Below are 10,566 nucleotides of genomic sequence, written 5' to 3' on the forward strand. Positions count from 1 at the left end.
GCCCCAGGTGTGGCTGGCTACTGGCACTGTAGCTGGGGCGGGCCCTACACACGAGGAGGCAGTGTGGGGGACAGAGGCTCAGCCTTGCACAGCCCAAGGGGCGCCTGTCCAGGGAGCCAGGGAGGCCGGACCAAGTGACCGAGTGGAGATGGACAAGCAGGGGTTGACCTTGAGGGGCCGGACCACATTCCCCTTTCTCCTTGATAGCTAGGGGAACAGTGACAACTCATTCCTGTTAGTTCCTCAAAGGCCCCAAATCCCTCCCACCCAGAGTCCCCATCCGTCTGCGTTGATACCTCAAGACCCACCCCCCACTATTCCAGACCCCTGCCGCCAAGCTCTGGCAGGGACAGCTTGGACAAGTGCTAGGCTGGGAGCTCCTAGGCCTGGAGCTTTGCTCCAGATCTACTAACAGGGACCCTCCCCCAACGCAACCTGTTTCCCCTTATGGTCTGCCAGGGACCTTTGGGTACTGACAGCAGTCCAGTTTCTTCTTGGCCCCTGCAGGCTGGACTGGGTGGGGAGCAGGGGACTAACCCAAGAGTCCCTGCCAGCAGGAAGTCGTTCACCATCTCTCTGGGGACAAGCCGAGGCAGGCGTGAGAGAGAAGAAGCAGGGCTCATGCTAGGGGCACACACAGGAGCCCAAGTGGCCACCCTCTTCTCTGCTCAACTGACTGACACTCTAAACATGCCCCATGTCAGGGAGTTTCTCTCCTGAGATTGAACAGAGTGAAGATGGACAGACAGACACACAGGATCAGACAATGGGCAAGTTACATCACCCCCCCGCCCCAGTCTGGCTAAGTGAGGATCCTGACCCTCGCTCCTCACAGTGCTGGAATCAGAGGAAGCATTTAAAGCTGCATGATGCAAGCCGATTGCGATCAGCTGCTAATCTAGAGGCTGGAGGTTTGAATTTACACAGCAGCTCCATGGAAGAAAGGCCTGGCCATCTACTTCCATAAAGATCACGCCAAGAAAGCCCTATGGAGTAGTTCTACTTTGTATCACATAGGGCCTCCGTGAGTTGGAATGAACTCGATGGCCACAGCTTTGGTTGGTTTTTCGGTTTTGGTCTAAAGTTGAGTGGTGGTCCCCACTATTCTCCAGGTCCCTTACCCAGCCAGGCCCTCTCTCTCAGCTGCGCCCTCCCACCGGCTCTGCTCAGATGGAGGAGAAGGCAGTCAAGTGTCTGTGGAGACTTAATGGCAGGGTCGCAAGGATCAAGTTTGAGCCAGGAGACAGATAATGATAACCCCAGTGCCAGCCCCCGACTCTGTGTATGTCTACATTTTGTCCGGTCAGTTTGGAACTCCGTGTATTTCTGCTTTGTGTCTGCATTTGCGGCCTAGGATCGTGGGCAGCATTGTGAGACAGGTCCTGGCCACAGCCTCCCGAACTGAGAGCTGTTGCAGCCTTGTTGCCTCTGGATCTCCCCTTGGCTCCCGATGTGTGTCCTGAACCTCTGTACCCACATGCACCCATTGGCACACTCCAAACGCCCCCGGGTGTCCCTCTTTGTGGCTGCCATGTAGTCAGCCTCTGGGTATTTGTATCCTCCCCGGGTGTTTCCATCCATTACCTGGTGACAGGCTGTCTGCGGTACACTAGGGCCTTTGCCTGGGATGGGGCGTGTACCTGAGTGTGCAGGACACGCCCTGTGAAATGCTGCTATGTGCGGGACCTTGGGCTCTGTGCACTGCATTGCACACGTCTGGCTCTGTGTGAGTCAGGGGGCCCATGAGGCCAGGCAGGGCACATGATGCCCACGTGTGGGCAGGCATGCACCTGCCCCTTTACGTGCCGATGCCTGTACCCAGGTGGAAGCCTCTGCGGGGATGGATAAGCACTTCCACTCCCAGTCCCCACCTGGGGAGCCACCCCAAGGCCTACGGGGAACATGGGAGAACTAGCTGGGCTGGGGAACAAGGAGGGCCTTCGTGGGAGGGCAGTGGGAGGCCCGAGAACCAGCTGGCACCCCTGATACCTTTTCTCTCCGTTGCCCAGCCTGTGCTGGGTGACAGGATGTCAGGGTGAGGATAGACACTCCAGGAAACCTGCCTACTAAGGTTGAGGAATTCAAGGAGGCTGGGAGTGCAGGTGGTCCGGGAGGCAGGGCGCGTCCTGCAGCCTCTTGGTCCTCCCACCCCAGTCTTGGAAGCACTGAGGGTGCTGTCCCAGCTTGTGCTCACGTTCCCCATAGGACAGAATGGGCCAGGCCGCCCTGCAGCCTGGCTGTGTCACTCGTGTCACTCTAGCTTTTGCCCTTTGTGCATCCTCTGCCCCTGCCCTCCCAGCACCCAGGGGTGTCTGTTTTCTAACCCAGATTGTGGGCTCTGGTCAGTCTCAACCCAGAGGCCCTGTCCCCCCACCCCCAAGGCTGACTAGCCCTCAGTGTGGCCACTCCCAGCCTCTGGGGCCCCGTAACCAGAGCCTGGCTCCAGCCGGCTTTTCCGGTTAGAGGTTGGAGGTGGTGCCCAGAGAGGAGTGCCCCTGAAGCGGGGTTTGTCCCCGGGCTGGTCCCAGGCTCACACCCCGGAAGTCCCGGGCCTTGGGGCGCTCCCAGGTCTGGTGGTGAGAGCCGAGGCTGGCAGTCGGGACTCGGGGAGTCGAGTCAGGGCACTGGAGGGAGGCCTCAGGATTCCAGGAGAGGGCCCCACAGGGAAGCTGGGAGGCAGTGGCCCTGAGCCCTGCCCCTCTGCACTCTCAAAGGACCAGTGAGTCCTAAGGGGGCTGGGGAGCTAGGAGCAGGAGACTAGGTGAGGACAGGAGCTACGTGGTTCAGGGAGGTGAGGTCTCGGGAAGGCACCCTACAAGGTTTGGGCAGGATGGGGGGGGACTGGGACCAGAGTCCCACATCTGGCCCCTGTGGGGACCCACTACCAGGGGCCCCTTCCTTACTGTCTCTGTGTGTCCCCTTCCTCTCTTGTAGGTAGGATGATCCCAGTGGCCGAGTTCAAGCAGTTCACGGAGCAGCAGCCCGCGTTCAAGGTGCTCAAACCCTGGTGGGATGTACTGGCCGAGTACCTCACCGTGGCCATGCTCATGATCGGGGTCTTCGGCTGCACTCTCCAGGTGAGATTCCAGGCCAGAGCCTGATAGGGCAGGGCCTGAGTCTGAGAGGTGGGACAGGGGCAGGGTTAGAGTCTGAGAGATAGAACCTGAGTGGATGGATCTGGAGTGGGGGAAGGGACTAGGCCCCAGCCTGAAAGGATAGAGCCTAAGGGGCAGGGGCAGAGTGGAGGTGGGACTGGAGTCTGAAAGACCCGACCTGTGTGGGTGGGGGTCAAGTCTGAGGGTAGATGTCTGCATGGAGAAAGCTGAAAGCAGAGCTTAACTTGCAAGCCACTGCTAACCCCTTACCATCCCCACCCCCATTGGTGGTGGTGGCAATATCCTTAGCACTGGTCTGGCATCCCTTACCTGTACTGTACAATACCTGGTTTCAGACTGAGATTAAAGGACTGCAGTTATGTCTCCATCTTTCAGACAGAGACCCATGCTCAGAGCAACTCCTCTAAGGTCCAGCCAGCTTGGGGGGCGCTGGGGTGGACACCTCCCTGCCCTCAGCTGGCTCCCCTGGCCTGGCCAGTCTCCTCACTCAGCCTCGCCCTCTCCCCCATGCCCAGGTGACACAAGACAAGATCATCTGTCTGCCCAGTCATGAAGCCCAGGAGAACTCATCAGACGGCTCGTGCCAGCAGCTGCTGCCGCGGGGAGTGTCCGAGCAGATGGGGGCCCTGCGGGAGGTGAGTGGCCTCAAAAACAACCTGGACCTGCAGCAGTACAGCTTTATCAACCAGCTGTGCTACGAGACGGCCCTGCACTGGTACGCCAAGTACTTCCCCTACCTGGTCGTCATCCACACGCTCATCTTCATGGTCTGTACCAGCTTCTGGTTCAAGTTCCCTGGCACCAGCTCCAAGATCGAGCACTTCATCTCCATCCTGGGCAAATGCTTTGACTCACCGTGGACCACACGGGCCCTGTCTGAGGTCTCCGGGGAGAACCACAAAGGCCCTGCGCCTGGACGGGTGGTGGCAGTGGCCGCGGCCACCGGGGCAGGGAAGGCAGGTGAGGGCGAGAAGGAGAAGGTGCTGGCAGAGCCTGAGAAGGTGGTGACAGAGCCTCCGGCTGTCACCCTCCTGGACAAGAAAGAAGGTGAGCAGGCCAAGGCCCTCTTTGAGAAGGTCAAGAAGTTCCGTGTACATGTGGAAGAGGGCGACATCCTGTACACCATGTACATCCGGCAGACAGTACTCAAAGTGTGCAAGTTCTTTGCCATACTGGTCTACAACCTCATCTACGTGGAGAAGATCAGTTTCCTGGTGGCCTGCAGGGTGGAGACCTCGGAGGTCACGGGCTATGCTAGCTTCTGCTGCAACCACACCAAGGCACACCTCTTCTCCAAGCTGGCCTTCTGCTACATCTCCTTCATGTGCGTCTATGGCCTTACCTGCCTCTACACCCTCTACTGGCTCTTCCACCGGCCCCTCAAGGAGTACTCCTTCCGTTCCGTTCGGGAGGAGACAGGCATGGTTGACATTCCTGACGTCAAGAATGACTTTGCCTTCATGCTACACCTCATTGACCAGTACGACTCGCTCTATTCCAAGCGCTTCGCCGTCTTCCTGTCCGAGGTCAGCGAGAGCCGCCTCAAGCAGCTCAACCTCAACCACGAGTGGACGCCCGAGAAGCTGCGGCAGAAGCTGCAGCGTAATGCCGGCGGCCGGCTCGAGCTGGGTCTGTGCATGTTGCCGGGGCTGCCGGACACGGTCTTCGAGCTCAGCGAGCTGGAGGCACTCCGGCTGGAGGCCATCTGTGACGTCACCTTCCCGCCAGGCCTCTCGCAGCTGGTGCACCTGCAGGAGCTCAGCCTGCTGCACTCGCCCGCCAGGCTGCCCTTCTCCTCCCAGGTCTTCCTGCGGGACCGGCTCAAGGTGATCCGCGTCAAGTGTGAGGAGCTGCGTGAGGTGCCTCTCTGGGTGTTCGGGCTGCGCAGCCTGGAGGAGCTGCACCTCGAGGGGCTCTTCCCCGCTGAGCTGGCTCGCGCAGCCGTCCTGGAGAGCCTGCGAGAGCTGAAGCAGCTCAAGGTGCTGTCCCTGCGGAGCAACGCCGGGAAGGTGCCGGCCAGCGTGACTGACGTGGCCGGGCACCTGCAGCGGCTCAGCCTGCACAATGACGGTGCCCGCCTGCTGGCCCTCAACAGCCTTAAGAAGCTGGTGGCGCTGCGCGAGCTGGAGCTGGTAGCCTGCGGGCTCGAGCGCATCCCACACGCAGTCTTCAGCCTCGGGGCGCTGCAGGAGCTGGATCTCAGAGACAACCACCTGCGCTCCATCGAGGAGATCCTTAGCTTCCAGCACTGCCGTAAGCTGCTGACGCTCAGGCTGTGGCACAACCAGATCGCCTATGTCCCCGAGCACGTGCGCAAGCTTCGGGGGCTCGAGCAGCTCTACCTCAGCCACAACAAGCTGGAGACCCTGCCCACCCAGCTGGGCCTGTGCACCAGCCTCCGCCTGCTGGACGTCTCCCACAACGGGCTGCGGACGCTGCCGCCTGAGCTGGGCCTCCTCCAGAGCCTGCAACACCTGGCCCTCTCCTACAACGCCCTGGAGGCCCTGCCCGATGAGCTCTTTTTCTGCCGCAAGCTGCGGACCTTGCTCCTGGGTTACAACCACCTGAGGTTGCTCTCGACCCACGTGGGGGCGCTCAGGGCGCTCAGCCGCCTGGAGCTCAAGGGCAACAGGCTGGAGGTGCTGCCCGAGGAACTGGGCAACTGTGGGGGGCTCAAGAAGGCGGGGCTCCTGGTGGAGGACACCCTCTATGAGGGGCTGCCGGCTGAAGTGCGAGAAAAGATGGAGGCAGAATGAAGGGGTGGAGCCAGGGCGGGGCAGGCTGAGGTGGCAGGGGCCTTTGGGATGCTGCCACCCCAGAATCCCTGCTGTTGTTTTCAAGGGAGGTGGCCCAGTAGGGCCAGGAGAGGAGGGGCTGGCATGCCAGCCTTGTGGGGCTCAGGCTGGCTCCTGAGACTGGTTTGTCTGGGGAGAGACAGGAAGCTGGGGATTTGGGGCGGGACCCTATGTGCAGGGATTAACAAATCATGGGATTCCCAGGCCCAAACCTCATCTATGTCCTTGCCTCACCCTGGGCTGGAACCGCTGCCCTTCCCCCTATCCCCCAACATCCCAGCTCAATTAGTGCCTCTGTTGGGGGAAAGGGAACATCCCAATGGGATTTCCAACCCTCTCCCCTCAACAAACTAGTGCTTACCTGAGGTTCTCTCCCAAGGAGGGGGCACAGAGAGAAGGGACCAGCTCCTCAACTTTGATACCAAACCAAAAAGGCCAAACCTGTGGCCACTGACTTGCTTCTGGCTCGCAGCGACCCCACGTGCTACAGGGCAGAACTGCTCTGTCGGGTGTTTTCCTGTAATCTTTACAGATGCAGATCACCAGGCCTCGCTCCCTCGGCCTGCCGGCTGGGTTCCAACCACCAACTTTTGGCTGGTAGTTGGCACTTCACTGTTTGTGCCACCCAGACCTTACTCTGGTGCCAATCCCTCCCATATTTTATCAGTTGTTTGCTCTTGTGGACACGTGAATTCAGAATAGCGGCTCTCACATTTGGTGATGCCTAAAAGCCAGCTGGAGAGCTCGTGCAAAGCAGAACGTGCCGGGTCCCACCCCTGAGAGGCCATGAGTCAGGAGGGCCGAGTAGGGTCTGTGAACCTGCTGGTTAACGAGCTTCCCAGCTAACTCTGATGCAGGTGGTCCTACTGCTCTGTCGGGAAATGCTCACCTGAAGGGTAGAGACCTGAATGTCCGGAGCAGGGATTCTGAACTCTGATGAAAGCTAGACACCTCCTGGCCCAGGAAAGCACTCCTGCACGTGCAAAATTCCACCCCCAGCTCCAGGCCATCAGCAGACTTCCTTGAGGGCTACTCACGGGCTTCCTGAGGGCAGGGCAGCCTGGGTGGAAGGGGCATTTTCTGAAGACTCGCTTATCTGTTGCCATCAAGTCCCTCCTAATTCATGGTGACCCCACACGTGTTGGAGTAGAACTGTGCTCCATAGGGGTGGCAATAGCTGGTTTTTCAGAAGTAGGTCACTGGGGCTTCCTTCTGAGGCTCTTCTGGTGGACTGAAACCCCAGCTTTTCAGTCAGTCAGCAAGCATGTCAACCCTTGCATCACCCAGGGGCTGCTGAGGACCAAGACCAAAGCCTGTCGCCATCCAGTTAATTCCCCACCATCATGGCGACTCCATGTGTTACAGGGTAAACCTGCTGCGTGTGGAATCATTTATGTGCATCATGGCGACTCCGTGTGTTACAGGGTAAACCTGCTGCGCACTGTAATCATTTATGTGCATCATAACACATTATGGATAGCATTGTGGAGAATGGGAGTTCCAGAACACTTCATTATACTCATGAGGAACCTATACACAGACTATGAGATAGTTGTTTCAATAGAATAAGGGGATACTGCCTGGTTTAAAATCAGGAAAAGTGTGCATCAGGGTTGTATCCTCTCACCATACTTGTTCAATCTATATGCTGAGCAAATATCTGAGAAGATGGACAAGAAGAATGAAAAAGAATGTAGCCTCAGGATTGGAGGACTCATTGACATCTGCAATATGCAGATGACACCACCTTGTTGAAAGTGAAAATGACTTGAAGCACTTATTGATGAAGATCAAAGGCTACTCCCTTCAGTATGGATTATACCTTGACCTAAGAAAAACAAAAATCATCACAACTGGACCAATAAGCAACATCATGATAAATGAAGAAAAGACTGAAGTTACCAAGAATTTCATATTACTGGAATACACAATCAATGTACCAGTCAAGAAGTCAAACAACACAATACATGGGGCAAATCTGCTGCAAAAGACCTCTCTAAAGTGTTAAGAAGCAAAAATATCACTTTGAAGACTAAGGTGTGTCTGACCCATATTTTCAGTCGCCTCAGATGCATGTGAAAGGTGGACAGTTAATAAGGAAGACCAAAGGAGCTGATGCCTTTGAACTGTGGTGTTGGGGAAGGACACTGAGCATACTATGGACCACCAGAAAAACGAGCATATCTGTCTTGGAAGAAGTATAGCCACTGTGCTGCATAAAGCAAGGATGGCAAGACTTCGTTCAGGAGGGACCAGCCCCTGGAGATGGGCATCGTGCTTGGCAGAGGGTCAGTGAGAAAGAGGAAGACCCTCAACGAGATTAATTGGCAGCAAAGATGGGCTCAAGCATAGCAAGGATTGTGAGGACAGTGCAGGACCAGGCAGGGTTTCATTCTGTTTGCACAGGGTCGCTATGAGTCAAAACCAACTTGACAGCACCTAACAACAACAGTCATCTTTATGGAAGCAGATTGAACTGCCTACCTTCAGTTTACCGTCGAGGGCAAACAGCAACACCCAGGGACTCCTTTATGAGGACAGAGACCATGTCCTTTGAACATTGCCTGTGTAAAGGCACATATGTCAGTGGGTGCTTAATAAAGAATACAAATGATGAGAACTTGAATTCTGATCTCTTTTGTCCACTCATGTCCTTGTGAAAGTCTTCTGCTTCCCCAAATTCCATGGCAGGCAGTGACTGTCACATGTCAGAACTGAGGGTGTGAATCTCTGTCGTGGGGCAGAGGCACATTGAGTCTGAAGAGGGGCAATAGGGAGCTTAGTTTATGAGAAGAAATCAGGTAGCATCTTCTGCCTAGATTTTTTTCTGGAGAATTCCTTTTTCTCAACCGCCCATTTATTCTAATGACTTCACACTTTTGTGTGTGCTCCATCCATAGGCCGTCACTAGAGGAAAGCCTAGGCTGAACCAGGTTTGGGCAGATCAGCTGGCCTCCCTGACCATCTCCGGTAGGCTTGACTACCTCCAGGTATACAAGATGTGTGCCTCCTCCTGGCACCCAAGAGCAGGGGTAGGCTGCTGAGGCCGCAGGGTTGGTTCCAGATAGGGAGATTTTCCCCAGCATCCTTGTTGTCATTACCTGTTGTACAGGCTGCCCTCAATTCATAGTCGTGTCCCCCACTCCCATAAATGCTGCTTTGTTTCACACTATTCCCATGGTTAGTTGCACACTTGTTGTTGTTATGTGCCGTTGAGTCAAACCCAACTCATAGCGACCCCTCCTTGGGTTTCCGAGGCAGTTATCACTACGGAAGTAGGATTGCCCAACCTTCCTTCCGAGGAGTGGCTGGTGGGTTTGAACTGCCAGCCGTCTGGTTAGCAAGCAAGCGTCTTAGCCACTATGCTACCAGAGCTCCCAGTTGCACACTGGACATAGGGCTTTCATTGGCTGATTTGCAGAATAGCCAGGCCTTTTCTCCTCGTCCATCTTAGTGTGGAAGCTCTATAGCAACGCGGAAGCCTCCCTGGGCAGCTTCTGACATAGGTAGTGGCTGTGCAAAAGATGCATAGGTTCAGAATGCAACCAGAGCCTCCCACGCGGGAGGGGATTCTACCACTGGACCATCACTGCCCTGCAAGCACCTTACAGACCGGCTAAGCAGCTACTTCGGCTGCAGGGGTGGGGTGTGGGGGAGGCGTCTAAACTCAGAATTCTGCAGGCTGTCCAGGATTTGGGCTTACAATCCAGGGGCGGGTGGATGGGGAGGAGTGCTAGGTCCCACCAAGTTTGGCTGGAAACTCGCTATCCTTGACCTTGGCCCTGTTGCCGAGGTCAGGGGTTACGCCACGGAATTCTGAGGGCCCCACAGTGGGCCGAGTCCCACCCCTTTCCGCTTGCCTGTCCTCGGCCAACCCCGAGCTTGTTGAGGCTGGCTGAGGTGGACAGGGCTCCCCACAGGTGTCTAATTATGGTTAGGAGGCGGCACCGCGCTGGGACGGGGGCTGGGCAGCAATTACGCGTAACACGGATCCTAACGAGGCACTATCCAATCAAGGAAGGAAATTCTGTGAGCACGCGGGTGCCAGAGGGCTAGGCCAAAGAGCGAGGCCGAGTTAGAAGACACAGATTTAAAGACCGCCAGCGGCTGCTGCCAGACAGAGACACAGGCGACGCGCATGCACAGAAGAAGCCACGCGCGTGACTGCGTTTCCCCCTCTCTACGCAAACGCGCCGCTTTCCCCTCCCACAGCTCTCTGAGGAACTACGCCTTTCTGCACAGCGCCCCTTGCCGGAGCGCTCGGGAACTCACGCTAGCGCATCAGAGTTGGGATGTGCACGTTGCCAGCAGCAAGCTCTAGGTGGCGTCATCCCTCCGGCTGGGACGAAGACGCACGCGCGGAAGTTCGCTCGCGAAAAGGGCGGGTGCGTGTCGTGGACATGCGCTGTGCGGGACGAGACGGCGGCTCGGCGGGGTCATTCAGGCGCAGGCGCAGTGCGGTGTTTGTCTGCCGGACTTGAGGGGCGGCCGGGCGGTGTGCGGCGGCGGCGGCGGGGAAGATGGCGGCGTCCTCCCTGGAGCAGAAGCTGTCCCGCCTGGAAGCAAAGCTAAAGCAGGAGAACCGCGAGGCCCGGCGGAGGATCGACCTCAACCTGGATATCAGCCCCCAGCGGCCCAGGCCCAGTAAGCACGGC

The 10,566-nt window shown here is 57.2% G+C and overlaps 2 protein-coding genes across 2 annotated transcripts in view; both read left to right on the top strand.

The window, feature by feature from the left end:
- Window positions 1-2,939: 2,939 nt before the first annotated feature.
- Window positions 2,940-5,872, top strand: LRRC8E (leucine rich repeat containing 8 VRAC subunit E). The gene is made up of 2 exons (XM_007953678.1): window positions 2,940-3,077; window positions 3,632-5,872. Exons 1-2 carry the CDS (start codon window positions 2,940-2,942, stop codon window positions 5,870-5,872), a joined length of 2,379 nt encoding a protein of 792 aa, XP_007951869.1.
- Window positions 5,873-10,431: 4,559 nt separating this feature from the next.
- MAP2K7 (mitogen-activated protein kinase kinase 7) overlaps window positions 10,432-10,566 on the top strand; it is a 7,471-nt gene continuing 7,336 nt past the window's right edge. Inside the window, exon 1 of the mRNA XM_007953679.2 lies at window positions 10,432-10,555. Coding sequence (XP_007951870.1) covers window positions 10,432-10,555 — 124 coding nt within the window. The remainder of the gene's footprint in view (window positions 10,556-10,566) is intronic.

This window comes from Orycteropus afer, unplaced genomic scaffold (genome assembly GCF_000298275.1).
Source record: "Orycteropus afer afer isolate SDZICR_OR568_19922 unplaced genomic scaffold, OryAfe1.0 scaffold00405, whole genome shotgun sequence".
Classification (NCBI taxonomy): Eukaryota; Metazoa; Chordata; class Mammalia; order Tubulidentata; family Orycteropodidae; genus Orycteropus; species Orycteropus afer.